This window comes from Neomonachus schauinslandi, chromosome 5 (genome assembly GCF_002201575.2).
Source record: "Neomonachus schauinslandi chromosome 5, ASM220157v2, whole genome shotgun sequence".
NCBI lineage: Eukaryota > Metazoa > Chordata > Mammalia > Carnivora > Phocidae > Neomonachus > Neomonachus schauinslandi.
In genome coordinates this window covers 126,698,593-126,715,832 of record NC_058407.1, presented here as the reverse complement: position 1 = coordinate 126,715,832, position 17,240 = coordinate 126,698,593, and the positions used below count along the sequence as shown (strand labels likewise).

The 17,240-nt window shown below is 49.1% G+C and overlaps 1 protein-coding gene across 1 annotated transcript in view; it reads left to right on the top strand.

The window, feature by feature from the left end:
• ECHDC3 (enoyl-CoA hydratase domain containing 3) overlaps positions 1 to 17,240 on the top strand; it is a 69,945-nt gene that overhangs the window by 35,797 nt on the left and 16,908 nt on the right. Inside the window, exon 2 of the mRNA XM_044915241.1 lies at positions 14,575 to 14,858. Coding sequence (XP_044771176.1) covers positions 14,575 to 14,858 — 284 coding nt within the window. The remainder of the gene's footprint in view (positions 1 to 14,574; positions 14,859 to 17,240) is intronic.

Genomic DNA, 17,240 nt, shown 5'->3' with positions numbered 1-17,240 from the left:
GCCTGGTGTTGGGCAGCAACCAGAATGAGTGGGGTAAGACATCGAGCTCTTCACCCCTTGGGTGGCTGGGGGGGGGCCTGAGGTGGACAGTCACCCTGGGTTGGTGGCAGTGGTATTGCAGGTTTACACCACAAACACAGTATTGCCACTTTCTCTGAGTGCCACCAAATGGCGGGGCTTGGGGAGCTCTGCCTTGTGGTATAATCTTTGTTGTGCTTTGGGCTTTGCCTCCTAGCACTCAGTGTTAGACTTTTGGAACTCTAAAATCCTTCCCCTTTCAAAAAAAATCACAGTTCTTGCAGATGAAGGGAGCCTGGGCTTTAAGTCATGAACTAGGACCGTGAGTTTAAGCGTTCTCTGAGGCGCCTGGGTGGCTCAGTCGGTTAAGCTTCCGACTCTTGGTTTCAGCTCAGGTCATGACCTCAGGGTTATGAGATCAAGCCCCACATCAGGCTCTGCGCTTAGTGCACAGTCTGCTTGAGATTCTCTCCCTCTCCCTCCTCATCTGACCCTCCCCCTGCTCGCTTATGCTCTCTCTCTCCCTAAAATAAACAAATAAATCTTAAATGTTATCTGAGACTCAGGTGACTGCTTGGTTGTCTCTGGGTTATTCTGTGAGGTCCCTTTTGAATGAAAGACTATAGGCTCGGGGGAGGGGGTCAATAAGGGCGGCCCTCGCTGACTGGCTCCCTGGGAAGGCATCCTCACCCTCCCCCATCCCGAAAAGGTGTGTCTTTTGACTGTGGCTCCACCTTTCCAAGCCCAGAGGCTGCCTGGTTGGGCACTGCTGTGGATCTGTGCTGGCTGGCTTCCCAGAAAAAGATAAAAAGAGAGAAGCGCTCTGGGTGCCATCAAGAGATCAGAAAAGAGAAATGAGTCTCCTCACAGCAGGGTAGCGTTTAGCAAGACGGGAACTGTTTTTAGGAAGTTCTGGTCCTTATTCACTCCCTCGGATACACAGTGCGAGCTATTTGAGGTCAGTTGCTTATCCTTTGTGTGTCCCAGTTTTCTCTTCTGCAGAAAGACACTAATCATACTACGGCATGTGTTGTGGAAATGGATGAATAATCAGGGCCTCCCACAGAGGATGAATGCCCTAAAATGCAAAGTCAGGAGTGGGAATGAATACTTATCAAGTGGGAGAGATGCGCTCAAATTCCAAATTTCAGCCTTGGCTGCAGAAATACACCTAAAGGAAGGGTCTGTCCTTGAAAGGAACGCTTCTCACCAAAGGCAGACTGAGCATAGCAAGTTTCTGTAATTCATAAAAAGCCTCTCTCCCTCATGCAGAGTTCCCTGGGACATCTGTCAGGAGGAAAATTAAGCCCTTAGCTTGCTGGAGGCTAACTCGAAATCCTAAAATGGTGTGTCTAGATGTGTCTTCACACATCTTCTGGTTTAAATGGTCTTCAAAGGTTGAAGACAGAGTTCTGGTGCTTTAAAACAAACCAACAAATTTGGGGTCGAAACCAATATATCAGACAAATAAGAGTGGAACTGTTAGGCTGAAGGTGAGATTGGGGCCTCTGAACACCGCCCCCCAGGCAATCCGTATACCTAAGGTCCCTCCTCAGAACCCCCATGGCTTCTCATAACACAATGTGGAAACATCTTGACAACGATTCTCTCTGCAACCTAACTTTCCCACCTGGCTTCAACTTCCGGGCTCCCATGTTTGTCTCTGCATGGTCCAGTTTTTGCAAGAATGCTGCCAATTTGGTTTAGCTAGAATCCCCATCCTTCATCCCTTTTTCCCCTCAGTATCAGATCAGGTCCTTCATCCTCCAGCATGCCCCACATGATGTTTGATCACCCCAGGCCTGCCTTCAGCAAGATTCCTGTTAGATCAGTTCACCACACCTGATGTTTCTTCCTAGTAATTCTTCACCCACTGACCCGCCCCCTGCTCCTTGGCTATAAACCCCCTCTTGCCCACACTGTATCCAGATTGAGCCTGGCCCTATAGTAAGGTCTCTCTTCCCCTATCGCAATAGTCCCGAATAAACTGTGTTCTTACTGCTTTAACTACTAGCCAGTTCTGGTTTTTCTCGAACAACCTCAATTAACTTACCTCGCCCATTTGACAGATGAGTAGACAAGTCAATAGAGGTTAGATTCCTAGAACCTGAATGTCTTGATTCCAGGCCCAGTTCATGTTCCTTTATGCGACGCTGAGCATGGCGGAAACCACTGAAAATGGGGTAATGGAAGTGGTGATGGCTGGTGTCATAGCAGAGAGGCAGGGGGAAGAGAGACAGAATGCAAAAGATGGATATGAGCAACATTTCTGCACGAACCACAAAAATCAAGAGGGCATATCTGACTGAAGGAGGTCAGAGGCAGTTTCTTCATACATAAAAGACAATGCAAAAAAGAAGAGACCCTTTTCCGATGAGTTGGGGAGAGGGGAGATGACGCTGTGCTACTTTTGTCCCTTGGGCAAGAAGACCATATCTTTTGTGTTTCCATAGGGGCACAGATTACTGAGACTGCCAGTTACTGAAATAGGCATTTTTCAAAACTCTGTTTCTTTTTTTCTCTTTTTTCTTTTTTGAGAGTGAGAGAGACAGCACAAGCAGGGAGAGGGGCAGATGGAGGAGAGAAAGAATCTGAAGCGGGCTCCACGCCCAGTCCCATGACCCTGCGATCATGACCTGAGCCAAAATCGAGACTTGGACACTTAACCAACCAACCAACCCCGCAAAACACTTTTTCTTAAATCAGTGATAATCTAACCTCAAAGTTACAACATTTGGGTCTCTCTCTGGAGTTTTTGCTAATCAGTCTGTGAATTCTCTGGAATGGTTAAACAATGCAGCAAAGTTGTAGTGATTCTTGACTTCCCTGTTCACCCTCTGCCCATCCCATCATGTGTGCCCACGAAGCCACAATTTTCTTCGTGGTCACAGATGCAGAGGAAGTCTTTGAAATACCTGGAAAACTACTCATTCTACAAAGCTGTATGTACATGTCAGTGTAAAGGCATCCAGTGGGTATTTTAATCTTTGTGGAGCCAATTCAACTACATCAATAGGTGATTTCTAAGCCTAACCCAAGGTCACATTCTTTCCTTTAAAAACACCTGAGAAGGGCGTGCCTGGGTGGCACAGTTGGCTTTGATTTTATTTATTTATTTACTATTTATTTATTTATTTGAGAGAGAGAGAGCATATGAGTGGGGGAAGAGGGGCAGAGGAGAGGGAGAAGCAGGCTCCCCGCTAAGCAGGAAGACTGATGTGGAGGTCCATCCCAGGACCCTGAGATCATGACCTGAGCAGAAGGCAGACACTTAACCAGCTGAGCTACCCAGGCGCCCCAATAAATAAATCTTAAAAAAAAAAAAAATCAGAGAGAAGAGGAACAATGTTTCTGAAGGACAATTTGGCAACAAATACCAGAGGCCTTCAAATAAGTTCATATCCTTTGATCCAACAAATATGCTTCTAGGAATTCAAACTAGAGAAATAGCAGAGATGTGCACAGAGAATATGCAAAAGGTTGTTCACTGTGGTATTACTAATAATATTAAAAATTAGGAATAGGGAGCCCTGGCTGGCTCAGATGGTAGACTGTGTGACTCTTGATCTCGGGGTCATGAGTTTGAGCCCCATGTTGGGTATAGAGATTACTTAAAAATAAAATCTCTAAAAAAATTAGGAACAATTTAAATGTAGGTCAAGATAGATTGGTTAAATAAATTATGGCAAAGCTGTATGATAAAGTAGCATGATGTTATTTAAGTCATTTGTAGGAGAATACTGTGTCATGGAGGTATATATAAATTATTAAAGAAAGAAGTAAGTGGTGAAACTTCACACTGTATTATTCCAAGTTTATGTTTTATGTTATAGAATATACACATTTATAAAATATGTGTACCTTAGACATAAACTGGGACTTCTCTACTTCTCAATATGTAGTTATAATTGGTTTGGTTCTGCCTCGTGAATTCCGTGGCTTGTGAAAGTTCAAAGCCTTCCCCGAGATTCCTGCCATATCCAAGTAGGAGGTGAGGGAGAAGACACATGTTTTCATGGCTATGTCATGTTGACCCAGATGTGAAACTCAGCCCTGTCTTTAATTTATATACACATACGATTCCACACATACATCCCCACACATGATGAAAACACACACAATAGCTTCAAGCACCTGGGTGGGGGAGGGGGAGATGAAGGACAGGAAAGGAGGGGTTTCTGTTTCAGCTTATAAACCACTTAAACCGCACCTGATACTTTTGTTCACTACATACCTCTGAATTCTGCCAATGTATTCAGCTTATTCAAATTCAGTTTATCCAAATAAATAAACATGTGAAGGCAAAAATGTAAAGGTCTTACGGTAGAGGAAGTGATGAGAAATTAGGAAAACAATGGTTTGACCCCTGTAAACCCAGGCGTGACAAAGTGCCCCAGGTTGTACTGCCATCCTTGGATTAATTACAGTCGACCCTCCAACAGTATGAGTGTTGGGGGCACTGACCCACCATGCAGTCAAAAATCCACATATAACTTTTGACTCCCCCAAAAACTTCACTACCAATAGCATGAATGATTGATGAACATATTTTGTATGCTATGTGTATTACATCCTGCATTCTCATAATAAAGCAAGCTAGAGAAAAGAAAATGATAGTGAGAAAATCATAAGGAAGAGAATGTACATTACAATACTGTGCTGTAAAAAATCTACACTTAAGTGGGCCCACACAATTCAAATTCACAGTGTTCAAGGGTCAACCGCATAACTAATGCTTTGTACATTTAGACCAACAGTGGGGTGGGGGTGGAAATTCAGTTCAGCTCAGGTGACAAGTTCACACCACCCATTTCCAACATAATGTCCTGACATTAAGAATGGAAAAGAGGAGTGCTTGGGTGACTCAGTTGGTTAGGTGTCCAACTATTGAGCTCATCTTGATCTTGGTCGTGAGTTTGAGCCTCGCACTGGGCTCCATGCTGGGTACGGAGCCTACTTAAAAAAAAAAAAAGGAAAAGATTACATTCAAAAATAGAAGTAAAATTCTGGTCCAAACTAACAAAAGAGATCTGCCACTGACATACTGTTATAAAAGAGGAGAACAGCTTTTTATTACATGTAAGAGAAGCTTCAAAGGACCACATATGCAATAAGAAAACAAAATTAAAAAAAAAAAAAATCAGAGGCTCATAAGGGATTGAAAGCCCCTTGTCTGTTTCTGACACATGTTTCAGCGTTTTCTTATCTAAATGTCAATCTCTCAGGAGAAAGGCAAAGAGTATGGAAGGCAGCCCCTTTCTGCACATGGCCTGTGGTAATCTGCTTGGATTGCCATAACCACACACCTCAGTCTGGGTGGCTTCAACCACAGAGATTTATTTCATGTGATCTGGAAGCTGGAAGTTGGAGATCAGGGAAGCAGCAGGTCTGGGTTCTTGGTGAGGAGGACCCTCTCTCTGATTTGCTGACAGCCACCTTCCCACTGCACTGCACTCAGCACAGACCAAGTTCTGGTCTCTCTTCTTCTCATCAGGACACTGATTCCACCTTGGGTCCCACCCCCACGACCTCATCTAAACCTAGTATCTCCCAAAGTCCTCTCTCCAAATAACACCACACTGGGGGATTGCGGCTTCAACATATCAATTTTGAGGGGACACAATTCAGTCCATAGCACAACCCCAAACCCTTCATTTGGAGGACCACGACACCAATGTTATATCCAGAGTCTGTGATCATAGGACCCTTCATTCAGAGAAAGCAGGTGCACCTTGCCTTGTCTCTCTGACCACATGCGGTCTTTGGATTTGATTTACTAACTCTTACTTTGCCCACTAAACTGTCCTTTACCTTTCCTTCCTGTCATCTACAGCTGATCAATATGACCAGTGAGACAAAATTCAAAAGAAGCCCCATCATCTTTACAATAATTTAGAAATGAATCCATCTAGAGCAGCCCACATAGTTTTGCTGGGTTAGGGCACCCCCACGTGTTTCTATAGGGAACTACCTACAGAAAAATCTACCTTAGAAAAACTATCTTAGAAAAATCATCATCACCTTGAATCGATACTCCATGATAATTTTTTGGTCTTTGCTTACAATGAGCACCTGCTCCAGCTGAAGCATCATGGTGGCAGATACAAAGGTGATTAGAACATGGACTTTGCCCTTGAGAAACTCACGGTGTAGTAGAAAATCACACACGCAGAAAGAAACTCGAGAAAGGAGAGGCAGAACGTGACAAATTTCTTTAACAGCCACAGAGAAAGTGCTATGGAAGCCCAGAAGAAGGAAAAATTCATTCCAGCTGGGGGTGTCTGAAAGGCTTCATGGCAGATATGACATTTGATACCGCTGAAGACTGGGTATGATTTAGGGACAGTCATTAATTCACCTGTGAAATATTGTAGGTAGTGGTAAAATAAAGCCCTCAAGGCAGAAACCTGTGGAAAGAACAGTCAGGAGTTTTAAGCTACTGGAGTGTGGATTTGTAAAGGCTAATGACATGAATTAAGATCAAGCAAACTTGGGCTTCTCTGGATGATGGAGTGGGAGCCAGAGAAGGTTTTTGAACAGAGGAGAGATGCTTATCTATTCTTTGATTTGCCCAAGGTCTCGTTCAGCAAATATCAGTGTGCCTATCTGTGCCAGGCACAAGGCGTCTGGTACACAGAGGTAATAAAAGCACACATGGGCTCTGCTCTCACAGACCTTATAGCAGAGAGGGGATAAAGAAGTATTCATGCAAGAAATACCTGATTCAAGATCATGATAAGGCAGAGAAAGAAGAAGAACAGGACCTCATGAGAGAATAATGAGGAGCTGGGGACTTAACTGAGACCAGGTGTCAGAAGCGCTCTCTTTGGGACAATGACATTAGAACTGAGATCTGAAGGACATGGGGTTTCAGCCAGGGGAGGCTTCAGGAAATGAACCTTCCATACTCGCGTAGAAGAAGTAAGGAGTTTGTTGAGCTCAGGGGGAGTGGGAGAGGGAGAAGCAGGCTTCCCGCCGAGCAGGGAGCCCGATGCGGGGCTCAATCCCAGGACCCTGGGACCATGACCTGAACTGAAGGCAGACGCTTAACAACTGAGCCACCCAGGTGTTCCGAGCCTGGGTTTTAGGTGCCTTGGAAAGCCAAGGAGAACTTGATCACATGTGCAGGTATGAACATCACTCCAGTGCAGTGTGAAGAACGCACCAGCAGGGGGTATGGGCAGCTCTGGGACGCCAGTGGTAAGACTCCTGCAGTAGCCAGTGCAGAGAGAAGGCTCACAGAAGGCTGACCTTGACCCAGTATGGATTTCGAGGGGAAAGGCTAGAGACAGGGAGGCCGGGAGGCCACTGTAATTGTCTTCATGGGGGATGGGAGTGAAACATGTGAGGGGAGGCTGGTTCAGCGTGTAGTTTGGAAAAACCTTGCCCAAACTCCCAAGGTGGGGAACCCCCAGCCTAGGGGGAAAACAAGGTAAAAACAGCATTCAAGGAGACATGAAAGCTCTGAGATTGTGCAGAAATAAAAGGAAGACGTGGGATGGAATGAGGGCAGAGGATGAGTTTGAATGGGACCTCCCAACATGAAAGCAAGGATGACACCTTCCTAGAGCTATCCAAGAAGGGGTGAAGAATGAGGTGGTTTAATGGACTGTGATTCTCTAACTTCTGACCAAGCTAAGATTCCCTTGGGGAATGGGAAAGAAAACACCCTTTTGGGGGCTGGGGAGTGCAGTGGAAGGACTGCAAGGGCCTCACAGCGGGGAGGGTCAGGGGGTTAAGAGAAAGACAATGCAAAGGCAGCTCCAACTAAGAGAGAAACAGAACCGCCAGTGCAAATTACCTAAAGTAACTCCCACCTATTTTGAAACTGTATTACATTGTTATATAAAAACAAAAGCAGCTAACCGTTTACTGAGCTTCCCAAGCTCATATTACACCCACGTGTTGCTAAATACATGACATACGTATCATTTAACAAATAAATTAGCAAACATTTAGATAGAGTTTGTCATATGCCTGGCACGGGTCCAAGGTTTTTACATTTATTCACTCCCTGCTAGGGTAGGTCACATTGGTTTTTTTTAAAGATTTTTTTTTTTTTTTTTTTATTCATGAGAGACAGAGCGAGAGAGAAAGGCAGAGGGAGAAGCAGGCTCCCAAGGAGCAGGGAGCCCGATGCGGGACTCGATCCCAGGACCCTGAGATCATGACCTGAGCCGAAGGCAGACGCTTAACCATCTGAGCCACCCAGGTGCCCGGGTAGGTCACATTGTTAGCACCGTTTTGCAGGCAAAGACACTGGGCCAGAAAGGTTAATAAAATGCTCCAGCTCACATAGCAAGCACTGGTGAAGCCAGGATCTGAACCCAGGCTGTGTGGCTCCAGAGTCCAGTCTCATCAACAACGCTCTACACCACTTTTCATGTTCTAGAATACTCACAACAGCTTTTGGCATAAAATAAGTTGCTCACTGCAAAATACTCAGGAGTCATCCCTTACCCCTCTCCTTCTCTCACACCCACGCTGACCCATCAGCACATCCTGTCCACTCTACCTTCAAAATATATCCAGACTCTGCCGCTTCTACTCTAAGACTTCTGCAGTAGCCAGTGCAGAGAGAAGGCTCACAGAAGGCTGACCTTGACCCAGTATGGATTTCGAGGGGAAAGGCTAGAGACAGGGAGGCCGGGAGGCCACTGTAATTGTCTTCATGGGGGATGGGAGTGAAACATGTGAGGGGAGGCTAGTTCAGCGTGTAGTTTGGAAAAACCTTGCCCAAACTCCCAGGGTGGGGAACCCCCAGCCTAGGGGGAAAACAAGGTAAAAAAGGCATTCAAGGAGACATGAAAGCTTTGAGACTGTGCAGAAATAAAAGGAAGACGTGGCATTTCCCCACCACTGGTACCCTGTGCAAGGTCATCCCCTCTCGTGCAGATTGGTGCCATTTCCTTCGAGCCCGTGCCTCCCCACCTTGCTCAGCATGAAAAAGCCAAGGGTTCACTGCCACCTAAATCGAAGGCCAGTATGACCCGGCCCTGCCGCCTCTGCTTCTGCCTCTACTGCCCCACAAGCCCTGTGCCCCCCAGCCTCGATGCGTGTCCCCCAGTCTGACACTTGGATGAGTCACTCCCTCACTCCCTTCTGGTCTCCACCCAGCATCATCTTCTCAAACGTCGCCTGACTCCCCCCAACCCTCTTATAATAAAATAGCACTCCCTCCCTCTGCCCTTGCCCTGCTGTATCCTTCCTCGTGGCATTCATCACGCTACCCACAAATCTGTTTATGTTCTGTCCCCTGCACTAGAATTCAAGCCCTCTGGGAGTAAGGACTTAGATGTGTTCGCTGCTGTCTCCCTGGTGCCTAGATCAATACCTAGCACACAATATGCTCAACGACTATTTTTTGAAGGGATGAAAATATTGTTTCCCCATTTTACAGATGAGGAAGCAGGCTCCGTGGTGAATTGCTCAAAGCTATCGAACTAGTGATGGAGGAACTACCAAAAAACGAAACCTGCCCCCTCCCTCCATTCCAGCAACCAAGTGGGAAATCATTCCTCTTCTTCCAGACAAGCAAACGCCCCCTCCTCCCCACTTTCCTCCACCACCACCTTAACTCCCTGCTGGGGCTATCTGGAATATTCAAGCAATAGATCACTCCACACAGTGCCATGTGCCCTTTGGCTGGAGGTTCACCAGTCCGATGCCAGGATGTCCACCACTTTTCCTTTCCTCTCAAAATACTGAAATATAATATTCTCTCCGTGTGGCAGGATTAGAATTTTTGTGAGGTGTGGTGAAAGGCAGGAGGCTCAACAGACAGGAACCCCTGGGCTCCCCGCCCTGCAGTGGCTCTGGGACTTGCTCTCTGGAGGCTGGCTTTGCTCTGGGGCCTCTTGGCCCTTCCTCAGCAGGGGGGCCATGAATGGGGATGAGCTGCCCCCACTCTGCAGCCTCCAGCCTCCGCATAGCTACCTTTCTCTAGCCTCATTTAATGGATCCGATGTTGACCACTCCTCTCCCAAATGCCCTCGCGTCCTCCAGCAAGGGGCTATCAATGTGCCATGAGGATTCTTTCACTGAGCGAGCTCATTCAAACCATTACCTCCAGCCCCCACGGACGCAGCGAGACACACGCCTCTCCAGCAGTCCGCACCTCCCTTCCCTATCCCTCATCGGGAGTTACCGAGCTCCTTTGGTTTAAGGCCTGGGAGCAAACTCAAGAATTTGTGCCAAGTGGGGATAAAAGGAACTTAATTTCATCCATGCACTCCTCCCTGCCGCATTTAGTTTCTAAGTTAATTATCACCCAACTGGAGGTTATGGCTTTTTCCGCAAAGAAGTTTCAGGTTTTAAAAGGCATTAGGATAATGACCGGTGGCTTTTAAATAAAATATAAAGTAATAAAATCGAGGCACTGAAAAGCATCTGAAGCTGTGAAACAAGGAAAGTCTGAAATATTTCTGGCTTGGGGGGACAGACCCCCCCCAATGGCTTTTGGGGGAGGGACAGATATGGGGAGAATCGGGGGCCGGGGAAGGCAGATAGACCCGGGGAATAAGCCCGGTGCCCGAAGGACCTCCACTGAAACTCAGCCCCACTTTCTCATTGTACCTCTGAACTGTGTCATTACATTGCCTGCCTTAGAAGGGCTTCATGAAATCCATGAAAAGAAGTTCAAAAACCACTCCATGAGCAGTGGAAAATCTGCCCTTAACTTTTCTTTCTCTGCACCCGGAGGAGTTCTAGATCCTCCTTCCTTCCCACATCAAGCCTGAGACACCAGGCTCCCGAGGACTGTCTTTTATTCTGCACTATTTCCGCAAAGTTTCTGCCAAGCATCTGTGGGTCTTTAAAGGAAATGTGCAAAGGTAGAGAAGACACATCTGTACGGCAAGGGCATGGGGCGCCGAGAAGGCGCGCATTAATCAAAGCTGGGGAGAAGCCTGCTAGCAACCTGGAAATCAAATTGTGTCAAGGAGAAGGCCTGTGTGGAAAAGAGATTAGAAGGGCACTGAACAAGAGAGAAGAAAGACAGGCAGCCCCTGCCGAAATTAATGAGAGGCAGAGGAGGCCCGGAGAAAGAGCCGGAAGGAAAAGACTCCTGCACGGCGTAAGGCCGGACGGGCGGTTCAGCCATGGTACAGGGTGGACGGGGCGATGGCCGTGCATCTCCAACTGTCCCGGGTTGCTTCGCCACCCTCAAACCACAGCGACAGGCTCTGAAAGAAAGGAAGGGAGGAAGGAGGCAGGCAAGGGAGGGGAGAGCCGGCGTAGGAATTTTAGATGAGCGCAGAAACCTCCACCGCAGCCCCGTCTTTCAGGTGACCTCCAGCGTCCAGCCCCAACTTTGTAACTACTGTGCTGAGTGCAAGCGTCACTGGCTAGACCTCTCTGAACCCGGATCGTGAGAGCTGCCTCCCCAGTGACCCTCAGATGGCAGACGTGGGCAACAAGGGCAAGCACTGGCTCCAAGTGGGGGGCCTCTTGAAGAGCCACTATTATTATTATTAAACAAAATTCAGAAGGACTGGATGCTGTCTCTGGAAACTTCCATCTTCATCTGTGACTTGCAGGTTCTGAGGGCTCTCCTAGTTCCTTCTTTTTCTCAAAAACCTTAAACTCCAGATTTCTCCTCTACTCCAACCCCTGTGTTGGGATACAACAGTCTCCTCATCTCCCAACCAAACCTCCCATCCTGCCAGCAAAACTAATCTTGGTAAGAAGGTGGGAGATGTCTTCCGGGGGTGGGCTTTGGCTCATGGTAGCGATCATTCTGATCTTGCTTTTTGATCCTGCATGACCTGCCGCCTCAGGTAGCATGTTCTGCCTGCTCTGCAGGACTTAGCATGACTAAGGGGATAGATACAAATCCCAGTGCACAAACTCAGTGTTCTAGAATTCTAACTTCATTTTGTATGTCAGCTTAATTTCTACTTCAAATCCCCATTCTGCCTAAGCTCCAGTTTAGAATTCTATCACCAATCCCTGAATAACAAGTGTAAGTTAGTTTATCACACTGAACCAAGGCTCTGTGCTTGGGAGATCATGGTATTTATTAGGCAGTCGTTGCTGGAAAAGCTTCTGGTTCCATGCTTCCAAACTCATGGGAGGATTGTACTTCCCTAGAAGCTAAGCGTGGCTGTGTGATGTGCTTTGGCAAATGGAACATAAGAGCAAGTGTCATTTCCAGAAGGAAGCTTTAAATACCAGTTCACACTTTCCCTATCCTTTTTTTCCCCCTCTGCCACAGAGACTAGCAACTTTCTAGATAAATGCTGCTCCAGCAGGTCCTGGGGCCGAGGACAGTGCCGACCCAGCACAGAGCTTTCCCTTATCTCCAATCAACCTGTAGTGTAAGTGAGAAATGAGTCTTGTTGTTTGAGCCACTGAGACTTGTTTTTGTTATTTTTGTTAACCTGGGCATATTTGAGCCTACCTGAAGGGTACCGGTGATGGCGTCCATCTGAGATGTCCTCATTCCCACCTTGTCTTCAACTTGGCGATCCACGCTTCCTGAACCATCCTCCATTCCCCACTCAGGGCCTCCTGGTATCCAGACCTTTGTCAGCTGTTTCTGAGCCCCTCAGAAACAGGAACCCCCATGTTGTCACAGCATCACACTGGGCCATGGGAAATTCTGTGTGAGGTGCTCAGACATTCCATGCCACCTGGAGTCTCATGACTCCCGTGGGGCTCTACCAAGGAAAAAGAGCAAGCATGCCTCTGCCCTAGCTGGGGCTTCTCACCGTTCCCACTTGTTCTCCAGGAGGCTTTGGCGCAACGCTTTCCCCAAATCCCGTAACAGTTGCCTCTTCTGGCTTTTCCCACAAGCCCCACTTGCCTTATCCTTGCCCCTAAACCCAGGGGACTTAAATCTGGCCTCAGGCTGGAGGCTTCATTCTTACTCACCCGTGCCACCTTCCCAAATCTATCATGCCTGTGTGGTGTTCTTTCCAACCCCCACGTGCTCACAATTCGCAAGCCAAAATTTGCCCCGTGTTTGTCTCTGCCAGAGGTTCTGCCAGACCCCCTCTTCCTTTGAGACAATGAATGAGGAATACCCCAGCTGCCTTCATGGAGCAAGGACCAAGGAAATGGAGTGGTGGTGGTGGTGGTGGAGGAGGTCTCAGTTGGTATTTTAGAATACTGTTCTGTACATAAGTGTTCTGTCCAATGATGAGGCTGAGAATTAAACCCAAGTGTGTGACTATTTGAAGCCACCGTGCAACCCCAATGACCCCATTTGAATGTTCCTTTGTGTAATTGTGATCCTTGTAAAGCTTCTCAGTGTGAAGGGCGTGGAGGGTCCTTGGCATGGTGTCTCCCCTAGAGACTGTAAGATCCTTGAGGGCTGAGACCATCCCTTCCATGTGTTCTGCAAATTTCCAGACTTTGATCTGTTGTGTGCCTAGAGCATGGACAATAGCATAAGACAGGCTGAAGGAGCAGGGGCCAGATGTTGCAGCAGGATGCAGAGCAGTGGCATGATCAGACATATTCCGGGGTTTTTTTGTTTTGTTTTTATAAAGATTGTATTTGTCAGAGAAAGAAAGAGCACAAGCAGGGGCAGAGGGAGAGAGAGAGAAGCAGGCTCCCCACTGAGCAGGGAGTGGGATGTGGGACTCCACCCCAGGACCCTGGGATTATGACCCAAGCTGAAGACAGACGCTTCCCCAACTGAGCCCCCCAGGCATCCCAAACAGACATATTTTGAAAAGATGATGTTGACTAAAATACTTGGAACAGGACAACAGTGGAAGATATAAATTTGTGTCCTGAGACCAGAGCAACTCCTGCAGAGGCTATCTACTACTGAAAATGAGCATGTAGTCAATAAAAATAAAATATTTAAGGAAATTTTTTAAAACCCCGCAGACTTTGAGAATTGAGCTAACACATGACAATGAGGATATTCTCATTATACTTAAGATTTCAGCGACAGGAAATTCTCTGTCTCCTCCAGCGCCAGCCATTTAGATCCTGAGAAGGATCTCCCTTTCCCTCCCGGGTGCATTTGAAAAACCCAAGAGATAAATGTAGGGTTTTCGAGGAGAGGACACAAAGTCCTTCAAAAGGCAACGCCTGTGTGGAGTACACCTCACGTTGTGACCTGTGATCACCTTGCAAGGCCTGAGCGGGTTTGCAGGGGCTGGGGTGAAGTAACAGGGTGGCGACCATAGCTCATACCAGTCGCCACCTGTTGACACTCATTTTCCTAATCTAGGCAAACCACCACATTCTCGGTGTTGGTGCAGAAAGGAACAAGCCAACCCTTCCCTCGCCTGCCCTGAACTCTTTATCTGGCCTTACTAAGGCAAACAATCCCGCCGGCCGATCTAGTAGTCTGCGCATCACACCCCAGACTCCACCCCTCAGCCTCACGGGGGCGAGGCGGGGGCGGCGGCGACGGGGCGGGCGCGGCGGGGACGGGGCGGGTGGGCGTGGCGCAGGTGGTGGCGCGGCGCGGAGGGGCGGGGCCCGATGGAGGGGCGGGGCGGAGGGGCGGGGCCGCGGGGCGGAGGGGCGGGGCCATGGCGCGGAGGGGAGGGTCCGGCCTGCCAGAAGAGACAGACCTAGACCGTGGCGTGGGAGTTCTGGCCCCGGGTTCTCCAGTTTTGCCCGCGACCCGGAGCTGTTGAGGCGCTGCGGCCCATCTCGCAGCAGCGGCCCTCGGGGCGTCCGGCCCTGTGGGGTGAATTTCTGGCTGCCATGGCCGCCACCGGCTTGCGGGCCTTCGGGACAAAGGGGCCCGGCTGGCTCCAGCGAAGCCCCTGGGCTCCGCTCTCCGCCGGCTTCTGCAGCAGGGGTCCGGCCGGGGCCGGGCGGCCGGAGCTCGGGCCGCGACTCACCAGCGCGCGGCAGCGGGACGGCATCAGGTCAGCGGCGGGGCCGTGAGAGCGCCCTGGCCCTCCCGGACCGGCGGCCCGCGGGCCTAGCGGGGCAGCTCCCAGGTCGGGGTGGGCGGCAGGGACCCGGGCAGAGAGATGGAGTCACCCCACGCGGAGGCCGACGAGGACTCGGCCAGGGGTCAGCTCCATCCGCTGGGAACCCCAATTTGTGCGAATCCGGCCGGAGGCCGCGAAGGGAACCCGCGGACACGGTGTTTCCTGAAGTCCCTTGCCTGGGCACTGTAACATTTCGGATCCTGCAGGACACACAGGAGAATTTCAAATGGGACAGCCTCAGAAGGCCCCGCACTGCCCCTAAACCCCCAGGGCAACCGAGCCGAGTCTTCATCGGACTTTAGGCTCCGGCGGGTGCGGAGAGCTCGGCAGGTGGCCCCACCGCTGATGTGGCCTTTGAGAAAGAGGGTTCTGTGCTTCTCACAACCTTGACCTGGTTCCAAGGCCCGGTTAGGCTTAGCCGAGCTGCTCCTTGGCCTTACCCCAGAAGTACCGAGGGGGGGGAGCAGGTCAATATGTAGGACAAAGGGCACACTGTACTGAGCTCTGCCCTTTGGCTCAAGAAGCCTAAAACCCTTAAAAAACAAAACAAAACAAAACAAACAAACCGGTGCACAAACTGGCATTGGAGTAGTAAAGGTTGAAGGACTCCTAGCCCCACGCAGGCCTCATCCTGTTGTTTGCCTGGCCAGGGCAAGGGTACAAAGAGAGGCCTACCAAGCGTGCCAAGTATTTGAAAGCTACAAATCAAACTAACAGCTGAATATGTTTTCTTCTCCTACCCTGACAAGTGTATCTTCATAAGACCTGGAAGACCATGTATGAATTTATAATCCTGAGGCTCCTAGGAGTTCCCCCAAAGCAGTGAAGGCCCTGCTGCTGGCCTGCAACTTTTTTCTTTTCTTCCCACCCTATGCTCACCCCCTGTCACCTTTCCACCCGTCCTTCCTGCTGCTCTGCCAGGAGCTTGGCACACAGGTCTGCAGACAGCCCATCCAGCATGCCTCCATACCCTCTCTCCCCTCCCCTCCTAGAAATAATTGCTCTTGGCCACCCCATGGGCTTGAGGATGCCCCCCCGCAAAGCCAGAGAATGTCAGAGTCGCAGTAACCATGGCAGCGTTTGGAAGAGGGTGGTGATTTCCAGGTGGACACGTCATACTCTTCAGGTGGGCCCCTGGCTCCCCTGACAGGGCATAGCTGGAGCAGGGTGCCCAGAGCGGGGTACTCGAAAGTGCAGCATCCAGGCAGGGGTCCTCCTTGCTCATTTTCAAGGGTGGTTCTGCTTCTGCAAATCTGGTTCCACCTGGTCAGAACCCTGACATCTGGCATGGCAGCCAGGTGACCAAAGAAGGTCTGGTTGAGTTCTCCAGAGCTAAACATGAGTCAGAAAGAGAGGCGATGGGAAGCATCAAGCTAACGTAAGTGCTCAGAATCAGTAAGCAGGAACCTCCAAATCCATCACTAAAGCAGTGGTATGTTAGGCACCAAGTTGGTGAGCTTGAACAACTCAGTCACACTTCAAGCATCCCTTTTCAAAGCTGTTCCTCTCAGCAATGATAGATACTGTCATGGAGTGAAAGGTGGCCGGAAATTGGGGTACCGTGCTAGGCACCGTACAGTCGCCACCCCTAATCCTTCTGGCGGTCTGCGAGCTAGGTTATGTCGTCCCTATCCTACAGTGAGTAAACAAGTTCAGAGAGGTGGCAGCCTCCTCAAGACCACACAGCCGGGAGGAAAGAGAGCCAGGAGGCAGGAAAAGGTCCATCTGCCTCCAAAGCTGTTTCCACTCAGCTGTATAGCTCAGTGTCCTCACCACTGAGGTTTAAAAGAGGTGGCAAAACACTAGGTGAGATGAAAGTTTGCAGGAATTAGTGGAGTTGGAGGTGAGAAATCAAAATGCTATTTGGGGTCATTAATTTCGTCAGCAGGTGTCTGCCGAGTGTCTCCCCTGTGTGTGAACATGACAGGTGCCTCATCTCACAGACCTTCTGGGGGTTTACAATGATGGGATGGGCTCCGGACAGCTCATCGGGGCCTCCCCAGGGCCCATCTCCTGCCCTGCAGACAGAAATATTACACTTTTTATCACATGCTCTGGCGGTGACCTCATTCTTGGTGATAACCTCTTTCCAGTGGTGGTGTTGGTGAAGCTATAGGTGCAAGGCTTCACACGTTTTGACCCAAGATTTCAGAAGAAATTCAGGAGAATTCAGACTGCTAAGATTTTTAGGAGGTATTACCAGCCAGCTCTGATGGCCAGTTGAAGAGGGAAGAAATCAGGATCATTTAGGGGCGAGCAGAAGGCAAGGAGCCCTTTGAAAAAGTAGAGGAGGACAAGCTAGAGAAGCACCAA